Raw genomic sequence first — 25,706 nt, forward strand, 5'->3', positions numbered from 1 at the left:
ACACAACACACACACACACACACACACACACACACACACACACACACACACACACACACACACACACACACACACACACACACACACACACACACACACACACACACACACACCCTTTCCGATGATTACAGCAGGTCCTACAGGTTCGCTGAACTCTGAGAAGGTGCAGATTATTTTAAGAAGAATAACATCTTCCTAATTCATTTGTTTATAAAATGCTATACTTAAAAATTCTTCAACCTTTTTCACAAACAATAATATATTCAGTGCACCTTTCTGAATGCTTTTAAAGACTGTTCTGTTTTATAAGAAATGGAAGAAAGCCAGAAAATGAGGGTGTAGGACTGCATCTATCCTGTAGGTGGGAGTATAACTCTTTCTATGTTACTAAATATGGAGTTTATTTCTGAAGAGTATATAAGATGTTACATATACATATAAGAAGACTATAATTATTTTATATCAGAAATCAAACATGATCATATCTTTTATTTGCCATCATAAAATGTGTGCGTGTCAAAAAGGCGTGTGTTGAAGGATGGTGCTCATGTTGAGTTCACTAGCAAGGTGTGAACAGGTATGTAAATAGGCATGTATTTACTGTGTGACATGTCCTGACAAGAGTGGATTATATACTTTAAAACTTCACTGAGGAATATTGTTCACTATATAGAGTGAATGAGAAAGAATTGGTGCATCAAACAGGTCTGTCAAGTGAAAATAAAAAATAATATTCTTGTTATGAATAAATAAAATGAGACAATACTCACCAAACCAATTGGTATTTTTTTTATGTTTTACTAAAATACTTTGTTACTTTAAATCTAACAATACAAATATGAAACATCCATCAATAAGGTGATTGATTACAGGAGTACAAAAATACATCATATAGAGTAATATAAAATTATATAAGAGACAATACTTTGAAGACGAAACAATAACAGCAGCACAGGGTAAAAGAGAAATGGAAACTTTTACAAAACAATTTCTTCTGCTTTCACCACAGGGTTATCAACCGACACATCATCATCATCTGATAACAGGATTATATGAGCAGAAAACTGGGATACCAGTCTCTCAGTGTGAAGAAAATAAATGGGCTGAAGCAAGAAGCTAGTTATCACTTCTATGCTTTACTCACATCTGGTTTAGATAATCAAAACAATGGCAAATTGTATGATTTAAGGGCTATAATAAATATATTAATATATTTGTATCTCAGATTTTGTTATCTTGGATTGAGATTTGAATGGGTTTTGGTAAAAGTGTTTTGAATTGGTATTGCAAGCCATGACATGACTTACATGTAGGATTGCAATAACATTTCAAGTGAGAAAAACAAAAATAAAGATAATTTGATATTATAGGGTTTCATTCCAGTTGCAGGAGCATAAAAAGACACTGACGTAAAGCCTCAATTTGATTATTCTACAACACTTACAGTAATGTTTAAATATTCATTTCAACTGGACGCGGGATTTACTACTCAAACCAATCAAGACGGACAGTGGTATACTTTATGACATTGTTAAATAGTGATATGAAAAGGTCCATAGTGGCCACAGCACACCTCTAACTGTTAGAGTAAGTTGGATGTGATGAAGACGAAGATCTTGGCCTGGAAAGTGGTAAACGTCCCTTGTCTCCAAAGCTTCATCTCCACATTGATGCCCAAATCCCTCTGAGCCTCAACCTGTCGATTTAAGTACACAGCGCCTGTGTAGGCATTCAGCTTCCGGGTGCTGAAGTAGTTTTCCTCATTTCCCTCCGTGATGCTGACAATGACGTTGTCTCCAGAGTAGGCTGGGGAGGGTCCGATGCGGAAGATCTGAGCAGGAACGACGATGTTGGATTGGAAGCTGAGGTAATAGTAGGTGATCCTCAGAGGAGAGTTTTGACAATCCAGGTAGTTAGGACAGTTGATCCGCTCACAGCGCCTGCAATGGACACAGGAAAGGAAAGGCCATGTGAGGCAACTTTGATTTGTGGTGCGCTTTTCAACAACAATTCCACATGCAAAAGTTATTGTCTAGAAGCAAATATCTTTGTATTAAGCAGGTTCCAAAATCCAAAGTGGAACTGATGCCATCTAATGCTGATTTACAAGTTGTCCTGATTTACCTACAATATATTTGTTTTAGATTTTACTCCCCTCCTTTTTTATAGGAAACATTACAAAAATGGATCCTTCTTAGAACCTTTACATCTTAAAAACCCCTTCAGAATGTCATCCTGCTGTCTGATCAATGATGTTTCATATTAAACATGGGTTGAAAACTAAATTCATCACTTACGTGTCAGATACTTTGCGATAGTTTGGTGGACAGTCGAAAGAAAGGCAGCGGTACGCTCCTTGGATGTTGTAGCAGGTCTCAGCTAGAGAGCAGTTATGGGCCCCTGTGGCACACTCATCGATATCTAAAACACACAGTTAATGCACAAGGGCTGGTTTACTGCCTGGAGACAAGGAAATGCACGTTAGTCACAGCTCAATTGAACTTTGAGGAAGAGCCTCACTGCTGAAACGTGTAAGACTAGTCCTTGTGGGGGAGAAACTGCTCGAGTAAAAAATTCAAATTAGCAAGACAAGATTTTTAGGCCAATAAAGTTTTACAGCCTGTGTAATTACTGAACCACTGTAAAAGTACCAATTATATTTATCTGAGCATAACCTTTGCTATACACTATATGTAGAGTTAAATAGGGCGAAAGCTGCATTTAAAATGTATTTCAGAGCAGAGCTCAAAGATGTACGCTTGTAATGAAGCAGCCGCAGAATATTTAGTTGGTTTCGTTTTTGAGGAGAGTATTCACCTCTGCAGGAGCGTCCATTCGCAGACATGGTGTATCCATATTCAGGACAGGCACACTGGTAACTGCCAGGAACATTCACACACTTATAGGTGCACAGGTGGCCGATGCTCTCGGTGCACTCGTTGGTGTCTGGAAGAAACAGGAGAAACGAAATCATGTGAAATTGATTCATTGGCTTGTCCAAAAACACATTTGGTACACATGTGGTATTTATGATGTACAATAGTGTGCCCCACCTTCACAGGTGTGCCCATCCTCCCTGAGCTTGTAGCCCGTTCTGCAGTAGCACTGGTAGGAGCCGAAGATGTTGGCACACTCCTGACTGCATGGGCTGGCCAGACACTCATTCACATCTGGAGATTAATGGTTATAGCTCATTACTGTCACAATTCACTTGATCAAAGGATTTTCAATTTGGTTATCCTAACATATAAACACAATGTTGTTATTAAGCCAATTATGTTTTTACTGTTTTGTGCTTTAAGGCATGGCATGATATACAGTGTAACACTAAAACCCCTCATTGCTTTACAGCAACATGCTGTACAGTGGCCAGCTCTGCTATCAGCTCAGTCTAGGAATCTGCACTCCACACACACACACACACAAGCGTGGCACACAAACAGGCATATTTTCACACACAGATTCACAAAAAACCTACAACCACATGCACCAACAAGTACACATTAATACACACGCTCTCGTACACCCTTGAAGGCAGATGTTAAAACACACACACCTTCACAGGTCTTGCCGTCGCCGGATAAGCGGAAGCCAGAGGTACAGGAGCATTCATAGGAGCCTGGGGTGTTCTCGCAGGTCTGGGCACACAGGAGGCCTTGGTAGCGCCAGCATTCATTTACATCTGAGGGGAAGAAGAGGTGTCGTTGTACCTCTGTAAGTGTGGGTTGAATTTGTGTCTTTGCACCCATGTGTGCAAGTGCACCCGAGCAACCGAGCATGAGCGGGTTTGTTGCCCTGCACGACCGCCTATGCGTGTACATGCCTGTGTGTGTTTTGGTGCATGTCAAGGAGAGTGTGAGGGGACCAGCTGCCTGCTGATAGTCTAAACACTTGAGCAGAGTCCATTATTATGAAAGTCACAACACAGTGAATCACAAACAGAGGGAGCAGCAGCAGCAGGGGCAGAGCTCTGCAGCAGGAGACGTGATCATTCCACTGGCTACTGCAGAAGCCAGCAGCAGAGCCTGGGAAACAGCAGCAGCTCTCCCCCCGCAGAATAATACACAGGAGCAGCAGAGTAGGAAGTGAAAGAAGAGGGGTGGATGTACAGTGAAGTGTTGAAGAGCAAGGTGTATGGCAGGAGAGAACAGAATGAACACGAAACGGAGAGATAAGAGCAAAAATCAAAGCTCTACTTTTGTTTCTCTTCAAACGTGCAGACAGCATGGAGAATGTACTCTTCTTCCGCATGATAGTGATGTCCAACATACCTACACACATCCTCCTGAAGGAGTCATATTGATAGCCTGTCTGGCATTCACAACGATAGGAACCGGGCAGATTGTTGCACAGCTGGCCCTCTCCACATTGATGCAGACTGCTCTGACACTCATCCACATCTACAAGACAAACATGAATGGGAGAAAGATGGAAAAATCAATAAAATGACATTCAGCTGCCACCAAAATGAATGAATAAAAGTAATTGTGTAGTATTTATTCGTCGCTGAATCAAAAATGATGCTATTCTTCATAATTGAACATCTTTAGGTTTAGTCACATATGTCCTCATACCTGTAAATAATATCATCAGATGTATTCTTTGTGTGTGAAAACTACTAATCATACCAATACACCTGGATCCATCAGGACTGGCATGATAGCCACGGCTACATAGTATCTTCCTCTGGCAAATGTAGGATCCCACTGTGTTGATGCAGTTAAATCCCAGGCTACATGGCTGGGCCGAGTTGCTGCACTCATCAATGTCTGTTAGAGAGACAGAGGGAGGCAGATGAAGATGAAGAAACACAGAAAAGGAGTGAAGACCCAAAGGCACACAGGCAGGGAATGAGAGACCAGAGGGCAACTCTTTAACCCCACCGTGAAATCAAAGCGAACAGACATCACACAGTCACATTCCCTCGGAGAACTTTGTTGTGTGTGTGTCTGACATTTTTTCGATTTTCTCATTTCTCAGAGCATTACTTTTACACTCCTTTCTACAGGGGCGTCGGCTGCCTCGACATGCCCCAGTTCCTGCCCCTGGGGGCTAATTCCACAGCATCAGTTTGTTCTGGAGGAGGACAGAGGATTGGCTTTTATCCACCCCTCTGCAGCCCCTTACAGCAACCTGTCTGATCTCCTGTCTGTGTGGCATTTAACCCCTCTGTCACTGCAGCCGCGCCGATTCACCTGCACGGCGTACAACCTTGTGTCTACATGGACTATGATTCAACTCTGGGGGAATTCTGTGCTTGGCCTTATTCATTGACTAATGCTTTGGAACAAGATAGGGAATCTCTAAAAACAAAAACAATACCGACTGTTACATAAAACAAGGTTGAATACCCTTATATGCTTGTTATAGATTTAACCCTGATACAGTACTGAGTTGGATTTCCCCCCCCAAAACAAACACTTATTTATTTGAACAATTAAATTAAACCCCCTACACATTAAGCCTTCAATCACTTGCCCAGGACTGGGAAAAATGTCAGACCCCGCTGCAGTGATAGACATTAGCGGTTATATAATCATCCCAGTGAGAAAGTGACTCCCCTTACCTATACAGTTGCCCTGTGCGTCCCGGTTGAAGCCCACAGGACATTGAGGTTTTGGGTTGCACCTGAACGAACCCTCGGTATTCACACACTCAAAGCCGAGCCCGCAGTTATGGCTCAGCTGCACACACTCATTGATATCTGAGGAAGGAGATGAATAAAAGAGCATAATGAAGAGTAATAAATTACATATTGCAAATAAATCACACATCGCATGTAATTAGTTTCAGTATAATAATCCTCTACATGTGTTTCCAGTGCATCGTTCAAGATACATACATGTAATGCCACATTTCTCCACTGGATGGCAATGTGGTTAAATGGCAGATTGTACAGTTACTCCCTTTTACTGCTGTTCATCCACTTGTCCCTATCAATACGCGAATCAAGAGTAAAATAACTTTCTTTACTAATAACTGTATTAGTTGCAACTAAAATGGCCTGAATGTTTATTCTGCCAAATGAATACATCTAGGGTTAGGGTAGAGTCAAACCAGCAGAAGTCACATGCAGTATTCCTCTTGAGCATTGCTTGAATAAATCTTGCGGTATATATTCCCAAACAGTCGTCTAACACTCCTGTCAATCAGCCTTCCACATCTGCTTCAGTAGTATGAACCAAAGCTGAAGGGAAATCCCAATCTCAAAGGAGAACTAAATGAAGTGCGTGTGTCTGTGTGTGCATAATGCATGAGTGCCTTGTTTTGAGGTTACAGTTGACCACTGTAATTGCTGTAGAGAGGCCTAAAACAGCTTTGGCAAGCAGCCCTGCTGATCCAGGGTGGGTCTCTAAACAGCAGACAGTGATTGAGCATCTTGCTCCTGTCACAAAGCCTGGTGGAGTCGGCAGGAGCTGAGTGAGCCCGACACCGACAGAGACAGAGAGAGAAACGCCAGGAAGCAGGATAAATGTGTGATAGACTGGCCATGACCTCCTGTTTATATTTAAAATCTTGACTGTTGTTTTTCATTGTTCAAACACACTATATTCAGAGGATTGTGGTACGGTCACGACATGTGTTAGCAAGAGAAGTGATGTATTCTTAATTCCAGAATGGTTTTGGCTGAAATGCCATTAAGATGCTACAGTATGTAGGGATACTTTATTTTATTTTTTTAGCAGGACATGCCCAACTATTGTTCGGTTGGTTGGTCTATCATTTTAAAATAAGTTAAAATAAATTCATTTATTTATTTAAAAATGTGTTATTCCCAGACCATGAATCCTAATGACTTTTCCTCTAGCACCACCATGAGGTTGAGATGTGATTCTGAGTGACATTTCTCAACACTCGCTTGGAAGGCTTGCCATGACATTCATCTTCCCCCCAGGATGAATTGTAATAACTTTGGGGATCCTCTGACCTTTCATTGGTTCCTTTCCGGTTTTGACTAAACATTTGCAAAAATAAATTATATTCCTATCAGCATCAGCTGTATGTTGCGTTTCGTGTTAATAACCAAACGTTAGCATGCAAACAAACCAAACTTATATGGTGGATAATATACCAGCAATTTTATTTGTAGCATGCTGGTGATGAAGTACAACCTCACATAGCAGTTAGAATTGAGGTAGACTCTTGGTCTTTTTTGCCTATATTTCTTCATAATTTCTCTAAATATATTTTTTAAACTAAATATAAATGCATAGATTGGTACCCGGTGTTCCAGGTATAAAAAAAACGGTCATATAACATAACAAGGAGACATTTGTACGGATTAATGAAACCAATTTTTCACCTAATATTGAGTACATTGAGTGTCAGTACAAATATGTCAATGTGGTGTTAAATATTAAACACAGTGAATATTGATGTAAGATTGCACAGTGAATTCATTGTCTTAATTGAGTCATTCTGTTTAAAGATTGGAGAGGAGGACAATTCAGTTTCTCCCTGTGGAGTAACTTTAAAAAAAGGAGCATTTCATTACAGTCTCTTATTAAGCCGTGAATAGGGAATGGGTAGTAGGAAGATGAAGCTGTTTGGAGAGGGTATTCTTAAAGTTCTTGTTAAATACTCCTCTGAACATCTTTTTAGGAGCTGCAGTTAGGTAAGTCTCCTTTCTTGAAAACCATCTGCAGTGGCAAACAGCAATAAAACTCATCTTGGGGGTCCCTGTTCCTGAACACTGCGGCTGCTTTATGAAAGAGACCTCTGCACGGGCACAATTTATGGTGCATGCATGGGAATAATGACACGTATTGGGGGGTTTACTATAGCATCTTAAAGTTGGATCCCACCCACAAAGTTAAGACAAGCAGCTCTCAGCTCATACTGAGAGTAAACAGCATCATATTGAAGTGGCTGTCTGGGTTAATACTTCTTACTATCCCCCCTGTTCTGTGTGCTCAGATGTGAAATGATATGATCACTTGATTGGACCAGTGAAGAATACAAATCATTTTCAAAACATTCTCTCAAGGGTGGTTCAAGCGATTGTGTGCCTGAACAATGTGCTTTCCTTATTGTGAATATGCAGTTATACAAATGCTCTCCTGCTGGTGCATATTACGACATATTCCCCATGGGTGGAAGTGAGTACATTGATGCTGATTGTTTGTTGTACCTTCACATATGTCGTTGTTGATCTGGTATCCCGGGGGACAGGAGATCGGTCTCTGACAGATATAACTCCCTGCAGTATTCCTGCAGCGCTCATCAAACTGGCAGGCACTCGCAGACAAACACTCATTTATGTCTGGATGTTTTTTTTTTTTTAAAGAAAGAAAAGATAAATGTGTCAGTGTGAAAAAAGAGAATACATAATGGAAAGACGCTGGCTGGTGAGAAACAGAGATGTACAAAAATACTGAGCCGTGGTCTTTGTGTAGCAGCCATCAGTTAGAGGCAGATTAAAGAGACAAGGTTGGACCTCCTCTGGGAGAAAGCTATGGGGCAAGGCCACTTGGTAAAATATCCACACAAGGAGAATGTGTGCTGAGCTACTCTGTGTCACTGCAATAGTTTGCTTCTGTCAAGCAGGAGACAGACCATTGGTTATAGCTTAACCTAAAGATTTATCCCCAGAGAGACAGCTTAGACACATGTAGCCGATGACCTTGTGATAATATAGAGTAGTCCACCTCCACATAGAGATTAAGGGTACATGTGGGCTAGAATTGGTAAAATACATCCTGATAACACATGGATAATTGGAATGATGCCCATGACTGCAGTGACACTCAGTTCGGGAAAAAGATGGAAAGAAAGTCTCCCCTTTCTTTATTTGTTTGGTCTGCACAGTGTGATGCTTAAAGTGAAGCCGATCAGTGCTGAATCTCCTCTGCACATCTTGAGGTGCTGATTGGAGAAAAAAGCAAATCAGTGGCAGGCAGTCGTGCCAATAAACTCTCCTCAACTGGAACCAAAATCCTCTAGCTGAAAAAGTGGAATGAGGGCTGAAATTGTGGGCCATTTTTCACTTCTACGATCGCAAAGAAATCCACATGTTCCCCTGGTGTGATGTGAGAAAATGTGCTCAGCATTATAACTCCGTTTTAGTTCCTTACCCTCACAGGAGCGTCCATTGGCCATGAGGGAGTATCCTGGGAAACAGGAGCACTGTGGCATTCCGCCCACTGAGGTGCAGTGTTGCTCACATGGGCCGTTCCCTGAGAAATGATAATGTATAGTGAGGTCAAATGAAATAAACTGTACAGTACTTCTACTCCACTCAACAGTATGCAGGGTGAAACAGAGGAGAGCTTTGTGGCTCTTGGTGGGAGAAAGAACATTATTTACTGTATAGCCATTCACTCATTTCCTTTTTCCAGGTTGATCCCTGACATGGTCATATTGTATTTCCTACTTTTGGCACACCATGTGTTAGGCCACCACCCTGGTGTCATGGAAACCAAACTAGACAAACAAAATGTGACCCTACACAGATTTTGATATTGGGAAGTTGTGAGAATGAGTGTTCGAAGCTGAAAACAAACCAACCTTTGATACCATCTCACCGCTTGTGTTTGACATTTGCAGCACAATTACATTTCTTGGAAAGGGCGAGTTTGACACAATAACATGTCAATCTGAAGCGGCCTGTGCTGGCTTCTCCTCTAAACATATTCCACTGCATCAGGATGCATGTCTTCCATTAAGACGTGAGGATGAATGAAAGTGTTGGTTATGTTCTGTCAGACCCCCTCATTAAGCTGTGTGTTTCTGACCTTCACAGGGGTTGAGTGGGACAGAGGGCTGGGTGGGGGGCGGAGGTGTTGAAGTGGGCTCCACTGCCACTCTGTCATCCTCCTTCAGCCTGTTCTCCTCGTCCAGCGTCTCTGCAGGAACATGAATAATTGCCATCACTGTATTACACTGTAATCAAGAAATCAACCTCCCAATCTACTGCAGTCTTAGTTAGAGGCTTAACACTTGTGCAACCCCTACATCTTCATCCAACGATAAGAGGCTGCGGATGAAAGTTGTAAAAGCAGTGAAGGTGAGACAGGAAAAAACTTTGCCTGCAGACAAACATTTGGTTTTATTATTGAGCCTCAGCCCTGACTGTAATTTGCTGAGAGCTCTAGCATTAGTATCCTGTTGAGACAGGCTGGTGTTGGTGAAAGCCACTGTTGATTAAAGTCTGGTGCACAGCAGACAACATTACCTGAACATCTTCCAAAACACATCTGAGTGGACCTTCAGTTTGAATGATTTTCAAATAGTAAAATATGTTTTCTTTAGCAAATAAGCATTGACAGCAGCAGAGGTGTGATTAGCTGAGCATTGCTGTCAGTTCAGGGGAAAGGATGTTAGTGATTTTGATTAAAATAACCTATGATTATGCAGTATCAGGGCCTGCAGACAGGAAGGAACTCAAAGAGACCAGGAAAATAATACACCGTGAACGTGTAGACAAATTACGACAAATGGGATCTTTCTGACAGGAATGCAGACTGTAAATCATATTTAAAGAGCAAATGGCACAGAAAGTCGCTTTCCTGTATACCCTCCTCACTGGAAATGTCTGCTAGCGCCGTGGGATGATTGGTGGTGGTGGTATTCGATTTACCTGGAGCACAAGTGAAAGCGTCCTCCTGCAGCACGTATCCTGGAAAGCACTCGCAGCGGTAAGAGCCTGGTGTGTTGACACATCTGTGGTGGCAGATGTTGCCCTCATGTATCAGGCACTCATTCATGTCCTCCACCTCAACACCACCCTCCACTGCATTCTCCCCATCCTGCTCCTCACCGATGGAAAAGGCCTCTTTAGGGTACCGGCTGTCAGATACTACAGAATATGGAGAGAGGGAATACTGTTCTCACAGGCAATAAAACTGTATGATATGCACGTCGTAAAAAGGTTAGTGGAGCCCTCTGTTAGATTGGCTCTTAAACAAATAGACATCCAAATGCACAAAATGTAAACCATATAAATGTATATATAATGTCCTTTAATAAAAACTTTGTGGGAATGAAGAATGTCTTGCTGTATTTACGATGTTTCATATGCAGCAGTGTCTAATTCAGAATGGGTTCGGCAACATGTTTGTCATGAGGTGGAAATGAAATGTATTCTTATAAATAACCAACTAACTAACGGTAAAAAAAAAAAAACATCTGAATGGAAATAACCTTATCACTCTTGACCACACGCTTTTCACCTTTTCGTGGCCAAACCAAATCAGTACAAGTTTCCTACCAACACAATCTTTTATTGCAATGCTAAACAGGAAGACATGCTCCGGATCTCTTAGAATTACATCACAGGGGTGTATATACTTTGTTCTGGGAATCCAACAAGGCTTAACACATCTTAATACAATGCTTATTTAGAACTAAAATGATTGTCTTATTAAATAACTCCTCTATGGTATGCCCCACATGCCCACAACAACATCCCCTCTGACGTGGAGCATGCAATGCATTCACATTCTGGGGTGTGTGTTTGTGTGTGAAAATATTTGTTTACGTTTACCTTTTTCTGGTTGTGGAGTGGAATTGAGGGCGGGCCTCTCTCTGACGGAGTGCCAGACGTCTTGGTTCTCCGGCCTGCTCTCCTCCCCCCCCGCAGCACGTTACCAAGACGTGTCTGCAGTGGAAGCCCAGGTTCTGGTGGGCCTCACAGTGGAGCCCCTCGCGGCGGAGCTGCAGCCCCAGAGAGCAGCAGTCACAGCACTCCTAAAGGTCACACAGTCAGCCTTTTACACATGTAGTCCTGGATAGAGCAGCTGCTAGACATTTAATTAAAAGGTCTACACGTAGTGGTCCATACTGTACAAAGGTGTCTTTTTATGCCTGCACGGCTTTAAGCTGGTCTGCCAGTTCGTCCACTTTTGTTAGGAGTTAAATATCCAACTAGCGGATTGCTTAATAATTGAGAACTGACATAATCGACAGGGGATTAAAGACTTATCTCAACTTTTCCACCACCGCCGCTATGAGGCTTCTGATTTGTATTAACTTTCGTATCTAATTATTTTTTATTTTGTTGTTTTAAGTGAAATATCCTGACCACTTATGGATGGATCACAAGGACATTTGATACAAACAATTATGTCTCCATTAGAATAAATTGTAATTTCAGCCTGACTTAACTTAACTTCTTCTTGCAAAGGGTTTTAAAGTGGCAAGAGGTGCTCCCCATGGGGGGCTTAAACTGTTTCAGGAAAGGCTCAGTAAATGGCGGTGAACGAAGGGAATTTCACTGTTTCCCACTTTCCCAAAGTCAGAAACTAATAAATGCTTTCTTGGCTCAATTGTTGAGTGTCTTTAGGATCAAATAACATATCTATGATCCCATAGTCATCCAAGAATTGAGCGTGACTGCACACTCTTCCTAAGCATGAATTCGAGGCGACTCTCCTCTTGCTCAAAGCACTCTGTTCCCCTGTAGCTCTCTGCAAGATCACCACTTAAGAGTGCACAGGGGCAGTGAAACATAAAACTGAAGTAACGGCCGCTGTGATGTACTTTGGTTGTAGATGGAATAATAATACTAAATCTACAGGGGTTCAAGCACAAGGTGGTGAAAAGCAATATTTAACAGCTGTACTGCAGACTAGAGGGGTGAATGGCCCCATGCTGCTCAAGGGCCTCTGCGCAGGTGAGTAAGTATCCTTCAACACACAGGTCAGAAAGCAAATGAGAGGCTCTGGTAATCTGAGCAGACACGATGGAGTTACACAGTCACCGTGACTTGACCCTCATTGACCGCCATAATAGCTTCGTGTCTACCGCTGCTACTGTTTTTACCACTTCAATTATCAGTCCGTGTTTCAGAGAGGCAAAACAAAAAACATCCGACATTTCCAACTGCTGAGGTCTGCTTTGAAGATAGTAAAGCTTTAGGCATGTGGAAAACTTCAGTTCAATTGGCAGTAAATAATTTGGTCTAAATTAGATAAAGTAACTGAATAACAGGGAATTGGAACCACAGCAGTTTTGCTCAGAGGAGATATCTAGAATAAAGTTGCTCGTACACTGCAGAGAGACTCCGACTGCAGACAACACATGTTTTTTATTCTGCTGTGACTAATGCGTTCATCAATTGCTAATTTAGAAGGTATTAGGCTTAATTTGAAATGTACAATGTTCGTGAGTTCGACTTTGGACCCAGTGAACTCAGTTTGCCCTTTGCCGGGAGTATCTTGTTATCGATGCTTGCCTTATAAGAATCGATTCCACATTTATCGCTGGCATCCTCTTGACACATATTTCCTGTTCTGGCAGCACTAATTCCCGCCGAACACCGACTTTCTCTCAGGGAACCTCGGCAGCACTGTTGTTGGGCAGTCCTGGCAGAGAAAAGCAGACGAAAGGACAATTAAAGAGTTTGAACTGCAACGGCTGCAATGAGTGACAAGGCTGTTCGTCGCATGATTGCTTCCACAGAGCTGCCTGAACTATTTTTTCAAGTTTTTATACATTTTAGTACAGATAGAAACTGAAACCGGAGTCAAAACTCTGAGGGCCAGTCGGTGTTTCCAAAAAGAAATTCATTTAAATGTGATTGATCTAGCAATAAAACCTCCCATAATAATAAACTATGAACATTTATTTGGCATAATGTATTTTGCACATTCAGATTATGTCCGATTACTAATCTATCTTCTAGTTCAAGTGACAAAGAGTGCAATCAACTGCCTTTTCGCAGAAGACAATTTAAAATAATTTACAGTGTGTTGTATTTAATTATAAGAATTAAGCTAAATGATGCGAGCAGGCGTTTAATAAAGGCCTTACCAGCAGATGGAGTGCCTATCTCTTGTGGGTGGCTCCATGTTGTTGCAGTGACCATTAGCTGAAGCCCATTTCTCTCCTGTCTCGCAGCAGGTCTTCACCAGCTCCTTGGCAGACACTATAATGAAACACAAACAACCAGTTCCAGCTTTATCCCACTCTGTGCAGGCAGTGTTTCAGAGGAATTACTTCGAATTATGCTTACAATGTGTATTCAGCTGGAAGAGTATGGTGAACACATTTACCATCATAGATTCTCATCAGGGAGTCGCAAAAAAATGTGGTTACAGGATATTTGTGTAATTGATTTCATCTTTGGTGGAACACTTAGAGAGCTGGTTTTGGTGACTACTCGCTGAGAAAAGCAAGTCACATAATGTGTTTTTCTTTTCAGACTCCTCAACTCTGCTCCTACTTTAATTGGCAGGGAGATATATGTAACCCAAAACTCCATACAATTTCCTTCAAAGTAAAATGGTTCTTTTATGTTACATCCTGGCTAATCAGACCTTGAGCAGAGTGAAAAAGTAACACATTAGTATTTCATTTCCAAACTGGGTCAGGAAAAATACAGAGCAAAAACACATTATCCGGTTTACAGGGGAAAAAATGTACGTGTTCCTTCAATAACAGGGCAGCGCATTCCAGCTTTGATTAGTGGCTCCTGTATAGCTGCAGAAGACACGACTCATGACTGATATGCATGTCTTCTCAGTCAATCACACCGTACAGGACAAAAATATGTGTTCAAACACGTTTCTTTTGCCATTGAGTGTTTTAACTTTGTTTAGGTAATTTAATCAAATCCTTTTGTAACTAGACTTGACCCTTGTACATTTAATGAAGGATATTTAGTAAAAACATTGTTATGGGAGAAAAGTGGAACTAATTGATTGATGATTTGTCATTATCATATTGGATGTCTATACTACAGTATAAAAAACAATAAAAGAAAAAAGAACCAGACCAAAACCATCCTCTTAATCTATGCTAGTGGCTCTTTGCGCATGTACACAGACACAGAGGTGCTCAATATCTACCAATGCCAAGATGTATTCAACCATCTTATTTTAACATAACATTTTCTGATTAACACAGGGGTGTCAAACTCAATTTCATCACGGGCCACATCAGCATTATGGTTGCACTCAAAGGGCCGGTTGTAACTTTAAGACTATATCATTAATTAATATAATTTCATAATTAACTACGTCTGAAAGCAGAAGTCTAGAGCAAATAATTGCAAGTCTCTTCAGTAAGAATGTCACAATATGATTTTAAAAGAAAAGCCACATTCTGGAAAAACATTGATTGTGACATTTTGAAAAAAAAATCTATTTATGAGAAAAAGGCTAATTCTAAGAAAAAAGGCATATTTGGACAAAAAAAGTCAAATTCTGAGAAAAAGTCAAATTTGAGATGCATTTATGGGCAACGTGCTTCTGTAAAGTAGCATGTAACCGTATAATAAACATATTATATTCTTTGCAAGCTCTTGTGGGGCCACATAAAATGAAGTCGCGGGCCGGATTTGGCCCCCGGGCCTTGAGTTTGACACCCCTGTCTTAACACAATGTACAGCAGAGGCTAATGGGAAAGGCATGATGATGGCACTGGATGAAGTCAGGATATAACTGAATGATTATAGTTTATCCTGAATGTGTGTACCCAATTTAATGGAAATGCTTCTAGTATTTATCAAGATATTTAACTAAAACCAAAAATAGGAACCTACTGGTAGAAGCAGAAAGAAAAGTCAGGGCATCACACAAGTCAGTAGAGTGTATCCTATAGAGATCATGACAATCTGTTAAAAATGTCAAGATAATCCATCACATATCGCCTGAGATATTTGAGTCTGGACGTGGTGGACCAAATGACAGACAGACACTGACAGACCGACATCACTAGCCAAACCGATGTGATGATGTGAACAACTTCCCAAAGTTTTAATTGGTCCCTCACAGCATGGTCTGTTCCAACTTCAGCCTTAAATGAGAGTGCAGGTCACACAGAGGGAGACAAGAACTCTTATTGCAATTCCTAATTTATAAAACTCTGCAAAGACATCTGAGAGTGCCTGAGGTCATTCTAACATTTCAACTTCCACTTGCACTTTAGTTTTGTAGTAATACCTCTTCTTGATTTACCTTTACATTTAAGATCAAGGCAGCGACTCAGAATAGAACAAGTGACTGCTGCAGTGTGCGTAATTTAAAGGTTAGAAAGAGGCTAATCTAAAACTTGAAAGGCAAATGACTCTACATATCAACAGTATCTGTGTCAGCCGTGCAATTAAACAAATCCCTTTGAACCTGAGTGAATGTATATTAAAAGACAGAGAACATAATCATTCATCCTCCTTCTTTTGCCTCCTTTTCATTTTCTCCAGGTGGAATCAGTTCACCAGCCCTGAACATTACACAAAGTTGCTCAATGTGTCTATTGAGAATGTGGGCTGTTTACAAAGTCAAAACATGTGGAGTTTTTCACACTGTTTACAAAGGATTTAGTGAAAGAAATGACTTTGGAGGGAGATTGTGTTCCACCAAAATAACTACTAAGGGTGATAACAATGATAAACGATTTTGGCCGAGCTATATCTGACTCTGAGTTTAACCAGGTCTCTTCCTGTCTCTTTCACAGACCTTCTAATTAAGACTTTATCGGAACTTGTTCCATTCAGCTGTACAATAATTAGCCAAGTTGATTTATTTAACTTGCACAATGGAGGTCCAAAATACACACTTGAAAGGTGGCGGGGTCTCTCTGTTCCAGGTCTGTCATTATATATTTCCATTAGACTAGCATTAACACCAGATGCTTTGCTCTTGTCAAAATCCAAAACTGGTGACATCACACGCTTTGAAAATATGAAACTAGAATAACAACCAAAAAGGGCAACTCTCAACATGTCTGGAGGTGTCATAAAGAGGTGCACTGCCACTAATCGAGGCTCCTGTGTCTTTTCCTTTGTGAACTTAGCTGTGATTTATAATACAGGTGGGCTGCAGAGAACATGGCCCACAATGTGAATAACAGCACATGCCAAAGGTCCATGACATCCAAACTAATGTGGTTGAACATGTTAGGTGATTGATGCTGAAAGCTGAAGGTATGTCTGTGTTTGTGTGTATGTAGGTGTGTCTACAGGCCCATGCTAAGCTTGGGAGGGAGTGACACGACGTTCTTCTCACCTTCTTCATGAGTACTTGCAGAGATATCGTGACTTTTGAAACACATAATCACTATCCAAGAACAGCTGGATGTGACATAAGAGGGAGGTCTCTCCTGCTGTAGCCATGACTTCATTTCCAAAGTTCAGGTTTCAATTATTGACAACGTGTGTCTTAATCTCCCTGAGATTGTGAGCCAACATTCCTGTGATCAATCTTTTTGTAGTTTTAATTCTGTTGAAAGATAGTTGATACGAGCCTTGAGGGCTTCTCTCAGTATTTAATTGTTTCATACAGTAACTTCTAATCCATTTACACCTCCTTGTGGTTAGATAACCTGAGTGGAACACTACATTTAATTGCTAGACTTATTACTGATGGTGCAATGATTTACGATTTAACTAAGGATGCCACAAATGTCCTTGACACACTCAAGCATTCACAATGGGATGTTTTGCAACTTTCCCGCTAGGCAACATCAGCATTTGAGATTATTTTTGCAGAATAAGTATATTAAATGTGTTAAAACCTGTGTTTTACGTATTCAACTGCTGGTCTCTGACAAAATAATGTCCACAGACTTGTAATCTTAACCTGTTTCTCATTGCCTTGTAATGCCGTATTTATTCCAATGTGTGTTAACAAACTGGAACAATGGAAATGTTCTAATGTCTTGCCAGAGGAAATCCTTCCAAATCCTGATTTTGAATCTGATGGCCGAATATAACTTGAAAAATAATAAGACCTTATTGGCTGTCATTAAAAGCGCCAGTAACAGGAGCTATTTTTGCTGCATTTGAAATAACTGTATCAATGAAGCATGAAGTTGAATGTAAGAGTTTTACTGTATTTAGTTTTTGGAGGAGAAATCATGAGTGACTTCTTGTTTTGTAAGTCTGAAAACATCTGTACACAGCTGCACTTTGCTTGTATGTTATTGACAGAAATACCAAAGGCTAAGAAAGACAGATCTGTTATTGTGTTGTAATGTATCATCAATCACTCTCTACTTATGCAGTTGGTCACTTTTACGAGTGGCTTTCTGCATTTAATTTATAAGCATGGGTGACATGTGAATGAGGCGGTTCGATAAGGACATGCTGCGGATGGGAGAAACGCCAGAATTCCTGGAAGTGACCTGGAAGGCACCCTAGATTAACCAGAAGGATCTATCTTCTTAGAACTGGTCTTCACAGTAGTGGTACAGTAGGAATTAACTCTCACACAGCTCTGGAATTCACCCTCCTTTTCAAAATTACACAAACATCTGCTCATCCCACTCACATATGCAGCATGTTGTGACAATACTGTGGATAAAAGCAAGTCCTTCTTTAAAATTATTCCACCTAATTTTAGATCCTTTTTATGCTTCAGTTTCATTAATTTCTTGGTTCAATGTTATGGTTGGTGCTTGGGAAGGTAGAAAAGGGAAGTTACTGAGAAGTGAATGTGTGGAGGTGTGCTTTAGATGAGGTGATTACTGGGAGGATTGGGAAACCAGCGGCCTCACGGGAGAGGGGTAATCACACCGGCTCATGAGGGAGCAGTGAGTAGCGTCTGGCAATCAAGCCACAACAGTGGTCTCATTCATCACATGGGTATTATGCCGCACACAGGTACAACCCCCAAGAAATCCTATACCAGGTCCAGCCCAGCATCAGAAAGCCCCATCCCCCTTCTGAGCACACACTCTGTGTCTGGTTGGAAAGAGAGGGTAAACGAGCAGGAGTTATTGACTGAAAGATAAAACATTTATCTTGGGCTGTGTCCCAAAGCGAAGGCAGACCATTTGTAGAAAAATGGTTGTGTTATTTCTTTTCCTCTCAAAATAATCTCCTGCTAATGGCATTGATAACAGGATTTAGTCGAGGCCCTTATCAGCTGAGTTTTTCCTGTCTGGGTTTTAACATGTCACCGCTCTGGAAATCTTCCCGAAGTCCAACGACTTTCACCAGTCAGACTGCACAGTGTCATTCCATAAACTGAGCAGACAGACCAGGTAGTGCGAGCTCCTTAATCCAGGATAAAAACATGTCCAACTTTGACTTTCAACTCCATACTGTAGCTATATTTATAAACTATAATTTACAATTGTACATCTGGACTTCATCTTTATGTACTTATGGACCTTCTGGATAAGGCTTTACAAACTTGACCTGAGTCTGTAGCTCTCCTTATCTAAATGTGTCATGACAGAAAGCAACAGACAGTTCATTTCCTAACCTATATTTTCCAACTTGATGCCAGTAAATGAACCTGACAGGTACCTCTGGAGTTACCTCCCACAGCAACACACCACACATGCATTCAGCCTATACTATACATACCTATGGAGGCCAGGTGCTGAAAGGAAAGAAAAGTCCTGACAGGTCTCGACAAAATTCATAGTGTTGTAAAGTAGGTTAACCACACACCTCCAGATTGCATTTTTGCCGGAACAACCACTAATAATAAGAACGAGTTGTCAGGATCCTTCCTTTAATTTGGTCTCTACAGTGAGGATAAGGATGAAATGACAAAGCTTATAAATGTCACTCCTTAATAATTTAGATAACTAGTGATACTACAATTAGGCCATTAAGAATGGGGAATTATGATGTAATTAGATTTTCCCTGGCAGGAAGTGTATTAATCATAACATTTATAAAGCTGTGTTAAATCTAATTCATTAAAGCAACTGCTATGAGATTAAGATTAAGGGATTCTGAAAATGTATTGTATCTGTGTAACCACACATCTTTTTTCTGGAATAAGATACTTTTCTCCAATTCCCCGATGAAGTGTAACCTATCTTCTTGACATCCTCGTAATCACTTCATTATCTGCTTTCCCTCCTGGTGCCTGCCGTCGATGGGCCTACATGCCCCGAAGGATGCTGATCTGTTTGAGAACATGCTGATAATCTCAAGGAAGATACAGGCTGGAGTCACAACCCCGGAGCTGAGCTATCGCCAGAGCGCGAGAGAGAAATGCAATTTCAGCTGCTCTTAAAGGATTGATCAGATATATTACAAACATGATCATGTAAATAAGGCACCAGGATTAGTGTTATTCACTACTTACAAAACCCTGAGGAAATAAATACAGCATTTGATTAACTTGAATGCAAGTTATACAATGAAAATGAACCTATAAGCTTAGTATAAGTTATTTTCTTTTTTGAATAGATAGATAAATGCTATCCAAGAATACAGACTTTCCATAGTTTTTCCTGGACCACTGCCAGCTTGAATGGAGTGATTATGAATAATTCTTCAAAAGACAGGATGTGAGAGAAAGAAAAAAAGGAAGTTGTCTCGTGAAAAAGTAACAACCTTTCCATGCCATTACTGGGCTATAATTCAAAACACTGTGATGGAGTTTAATGTATGGGTTAAAGCATTTCATGATTCAGATTTTTTTCAATTCAACTGCCTGTAATCACGTAATTAAACAAGGAGAGTTAGAAAAGTGTTGATTATAAATTCTAACGCACCTTCAGTGTCTCCCTCCAGGTCCTGAGGCTGGTAGTTGAGGAGGGTTTGGGGTTGTCTTCGGGGCTGCTCTTCATCCTCCCTCATCCTGACTGGCACTCTGCTGGTGGGACTGAACTGTATTGTGGGATATGAGGCCTGCTCATCTTTGCCGAGTGGCTCTTCATGCTCCACTGACACTTTTTCTTGTTCCTTATGAACTGCAGGACTGAGGTCGCTATTATTTCCCATGCGATTAGCTTGACTATGTTTGTGATGCCTGGCCCCCTTGTTTCCACGTGCTGTGTGTGTTGTGTCTTTTAAAGGGTCCTCCACTCTGTTTCTACCACTGTTATGTCTACTGTTCTTTTCACCAACTTCCTGCTGCGGACTGCGGTTCTCTGCGGTCACTCTCTGTGTGGTGGTTGTTGTAAGCGAAGTAGATGTTTCTCTCTGAGCCCCTGTAGTGGTTGGATCCCAGTTTTGTGTGACCTCAGCCTCACTTCCTCTCTCTGAATCAGAGCTTTGTTGTGCCTCCTTCAGCTCATGTCTCCTGTCATCATACAAGCTGAATGAAGTGGAGCTTGACTCTGGTAAATCCGGCGAGGTTGTAGTAGATTCCAGTGGTTGGGCCAGGTCTTGGATGGTGGAAGACATCGACCTTGCCAATACAGAGTCATAATCGTCTCTGCCAAAACTGGGTGGGTCCTGTTTATACAGTGGTAAAGTATTTCCCAATGCCAGCTTAGAAAATGGTTCTCCAGGACTTGTTTGTCTGTTGTCATGGTGGCTGCCTATGTCTCTCAAAGGGCTGCTGTTCTCAGTGGTGGTAACACGCATGGGCTTATTAGAACCATGAGGGTCACAATCCGGGTTAGGCAAACACATTAACTTCCCCCCATCATTCGGACAGTGGCAGACCTGGCACCGCTCCACCTGAAAGGAGTGCCCCGCCTCGTACTTCTGGTTGCCATGGGTGCAGCCGATTCGCCGACATTGCGGACATCCATCTGCAGGTTGTAAAACATCAATGCAGTTTTGGGGGATTTCAGGGCACGGAATAAAATTGCACTCTATCTTCCCTCCTCCCGCAGGACAAGAGCATTCAGTGCTTCCGAAATCCACAAAGTAAGATTCCCCTTCTGGGACTTTCCCCCTCTGGAAGCCTGCTTGGACGCAGTCATAGTACTGGTAACCCTCACAGGTGCAGCCCTTTTGTTTACAGGTAGGACAGCAGGCATCGGTCTCTAAAACCGTTTGGATGCAGCCCTGCAGATCCTGACAGTCCACGTCTGTGCAGTCTTTCTGGCTTAGACAGATGTCCATGCACAGAATCATACAACATAAAAACAATGATGCCCTCTGAATGCTCATTTTGCCTTTAAAAAGTTAAATATTTAAAGTCAGTTCTTCAAAGTAAGCGTCTCTTCAGGCTAGATTTGATTCCAGATGATGAATAGTTGTATGTCCTTAAGCCTGTGAAAGTAAACAACGGTTAATGATATATTTGCAGTGTAAAAGTTGTCTGGCGTTCAGCTTGATAACAATCAGTGTGCTATTTATTTTGGTTTGTATTCACAGTTATTATCAAAATCACATGTGTTAACTTAATAACCTGTCTGCTATAATTTGGCCACCCGCCAAATGTACATTTTTCCACGCTTGGGCACTACAGGGGTGGAAAGCTGTGGTTTATATTTGATTGCACATGGACATTTGGCCAAATGTAAGATTGACTGAGGGAAACATGTACAAAAATATACATAATAAATGTTGTCAGGATTTGAAAAAACAATGCTGAAATAACAAAACCTCCCTTCTATGACAATAGCAAAGTTTGCAATACAAAAACAGTGTGCTAATTGTTTTGTGCAGAGAACTGTTTATCCGAGTTATCTTTTCGCAGCATGTGTTAGTGCATTCTCATTAAATATTTTGCAAATACTGTACAGTCATTTGAGTCCATTGTTCATGTTTTCCTATAATAGCTGGTGGAACACAAACAGTTTCAGCAAACTGTGCTCTTGCAGGGATACCCCTGATAAACCAGCAAAAAAAACAAATCACTGTTATAGGATATATTAAATATTGTAATGAATAATATCATATAAAGGATATAATGAATGGATTTGATGAAGCTCTTCTTTGTGCGTGATACTGTGCAGAGTGGCAGCACAAACTCAGAATGTGACAGGCTTGATCCAGTGAGTAGGTGATGTGACTTCAAATCAGCACTCACATTCAGAACCAGGTGTTTTCTATTTCACTTTTCCTGTTTTTCTTCGCTGCTTTCTTTTGTGTGCAATTGCAAGAGACTTATGTGACATTTCATGCCTTAAAGTCTGGTCCAAAATCAGAGATTAACTCAGAATTGTTCTGCATGACAAACTTGTCTGAAGACATTTCCTCCTGAAGTGTTTATGACTCATTTCAGTGGTGCACTTTCCACAGACTATTTTGTGATCACATTCTTCCCAAACTGCATGTCCTTGGAAAGGATTCCCACCAAAAGAGGAGCAGCTACAGAGGATACATGTTTACAGTTTGTTCAATAGAAACAGTCTGTGCTGTATTGGAAGAATGGAGCTCTTGCTGCAACATACAGTATTTGCATGTAACTAGGTGTGACGTAAAATGCCTGATGCCTTTTGACCATTAAAAATAAATGCAGGAACCTGGTTATTTCAAATGCATCTACCTGACTGTGCACCAATATTTTGGAAACTAATTCAAGTCCTTGTGCTGAACAAAACATGCAGTCCCTCAATATGAACAAGTCCAGAGTCATTTTACCATGATCTAGGGGTCATCAACGTATACACATAATATCTGCAACTCTGTATTCTTTCATAAAGCAGGCAAGAGTTGCAAAACAACACACAAGTGCACGGCCGCTCTGTTTAGAGAATCAATGATGTCTTTGTGTGCTGCTGATACAAAATCATTTTACCAGATCTTGAAGTCTTTAACAGGCCCATGGCCCACTGCCAGTGTGTGTTTGTCTACAACATTCATAGAGAGAGAAAGGTAAACATGTAACACAGGGAAAAAAGGCCACTGGGTGATAATGAAATATGTACACTGAGAATGAAACATCTGGTTGTGACTTTAAAAACCTTAGGGCTATTTTCTGTGAATGAAAAGTAGTCTGTTTGAGTGTTTGCTCAGCTATCAGCTCAGGGAATGTCCGACAAAAGGATTTTAAACAGTGACTGTGAGCATTGCCATCCCAGTAGCCAAAATGTGACCTTTATCCTTTTTGCTAACTGTGACACACGTGCACACGCACATAGGCACGTGCAAACTCTGTTTTTTATGAATTTACTTATTCCTGAACCTGAGCGCTAAAACGTCATTTTCAATTTTTTATAGGAATGTATTAAAGAATAACTCGATTTTGAATTGGAGAGTATAGCAACATTTAGGGTGTTCAACAAGATTCAAGCCTTAGAAACAACATATGGACGTCACAGTAATAGCCACACTGTAAATAGGGAATATACCCTGGAAAAATAAAGCGATTTAAAGCGTTTATTTATTCCTTCGGGATAGGATCTTACCAGGAACAGTAGTAGATTCAGCCAACAAGAAATTAACTCTCAAGTAAAAATGAAACACGATTGAAAACTATGACAGTTTTGGTCACATAACATGATCTAAATATCTGTCTCTGTATGTTAACATTTGAAAATTAAACCGCTCAATATATCAACCGTGCATTTGTATGTTTTTTAGCCATAAAAATCACGTTACCTTGCGTCTCTGACCTTGCAGCGCTGCTGTGCTCCTGAAGGAAACTTGTGCGTAAAGTTTTTGCCCCGGCTCCAGTTTGGGAGGCTGGGAGCGCCCTCGCTCCCCTCTTTTAGGGAGGGGGGGCGGGACAAACTTCTATAGAATTGTATTCATCTCCCGAAATGCTTTCTGTTCCCTTTTCTGCGTTAAAATCATCAAAAGTACGAGAAATGACTCATGGAGAGACGTCAGTGGAAAATCTGTTGTCCACCTAAATAATTGTGATGATCTAAACAGTTTATTAGGATACTGTGTATAGGAATGATTATATATAATAAATAAAATAAAATGCCTCTGGTTTTATAATCTTGTAAGAACATTTATACTATACTTTTTATAGTTGGTATTTTGGTATATTGAACATTTGCGACACAGCTTGTCATTAGCTGCTAAATTATTGGCTGATATGCTGTTTTCAAGCCACAAAGCTGAATCAAGCTCATACAAGAATCATTAGACATCACATCATGATGTTCGTGATCTTTGTCAACAGAGCTTTTTAGTTTAATTTTATTACAGCTGTAATTACTGGAATGTGATATACTGCATGGTACCAAGGTCTTTCCCAAACAAACTGCAGTACATATATATTTTCAGTATCTCTTCGCCTTTCTCTTGGTTTATCTTCAGGATCCCCAGTGAAGATAAATATAGACAAAAGCTGCCTCATGAATAGACTGATCAGACAGGCACACAGGCACTTGGGCCATTGATCACTTCGTTTCAGGGGTCTCCCTTGACTAATCAATGACAGAGATGAGTCAGTGGCCCCATTATTAGTTTTCTCTTTTCATTATAATCAGATTCATGCCCAACTGCACCAGTCACACACTAGAAAGACCCCCCAGATTCTCATGAATGTCTTTCCTGATTAAATGAAATGTTAATCTCTCAACTTGTTCACAATTCAGATTAAAAAATGACTCTCTATTTTGCATATTTGTGAGAAGGGTATGGATCAAACCAACATGAATAACAATTTTCTAAAGCCTTGATGACAGAACATATTTCCTCCAAGCATGTCTACATCTATGGATGTGACCTGCATAATAACAACTGTATTGATTTATTCTGGTTCTATTTTAAATGTTATCTCAGTCTAACCTTTGCCTTTAGGTCAAGCTGTGTTATACAGGAGGCACACATGTGTGACGCAGGTGCACTGAATGCAAGTTCAACTCATAACTGACCCACTCATATGGTCATTAGTTACCTGGACACATGAGCTTAGTGGCCCCAGGAGTGTGAGACACGTCTGCCCTGCTGTGGAGCCTAAAAAGCAACCAAGCGGTACCCATAATCTGCTTCCCCACAGAATGATAGGCAAGTACTAAAGGATATCAAATTTGACTTTCTTTCACATATGTGTTGCAAATGACAAAGATTGCATAACACACAATAGCCAAGGTCACTTGCAGTAACATGTCTGATGCAATTTACTGTACTATCTTTTGTCAAAAATAGCACTCTCTCTGTTATAAAAATCAGCGGTCAAACAGAAATAGATCCCTAAATGCCTTTTAGGTTTGGAACATTT

At 40.8% G+C, this 25,706-nt stretch overlaps 1 protein-coding gene across 1 annotated transcript; it reads right to left on the minus strand.

Moving 5' to 3' along the window:
- Positions 1–784: 784 nt before the first annotated feature.
- On the minus strand, positions 785–24,194 carry LOC117479361 (fibulin-2-like). The gene is given in 18 exon segments (XM_034126289.1): positions 785–1,940; positions 2,298–2,421; positions 2,818–2,946; positions 3,054–3,170; positions 3,557–3,682; positions 4,272–4,400; positions 4,629–4,769; positions 5,567–5,704; positions 8,132–8,263; positions 9,075–9,176; positions 9,735–9,845; positions 10,580–10,798; positions 11,486–11,576; positions 11,578–11,688; positions 13,175–13,304; positions 13,753–13,867; positions 20,401–21,853; positions 24,131–24,194. Coding segments are annotated over 17 exon segments (3,624 nt in total). The 5' UTR covers positions 21,752–21,853; positions 24,131–24,194; the 3' UTR covers positions 785–1,582.
- Positions 24,195–25,706: the final 1,512 nt, after the last annotated feature.

The sequence above is a fragment of the Trematomus bernacchii genome, unplaced genomic scaffold, assembly GCF_902827165.1.
Source record: "Trematomus bernacchii unplaced genomic scaffold, fTreBer1.1, whole genome shotgun sequence".
Classification (NCBI taxonomy): Eukaryota; Metazoa; Chordata; class Actinopteri; order Perciformes; family Nototheniidae; genus Trematomus; species Trematomus bernacchii.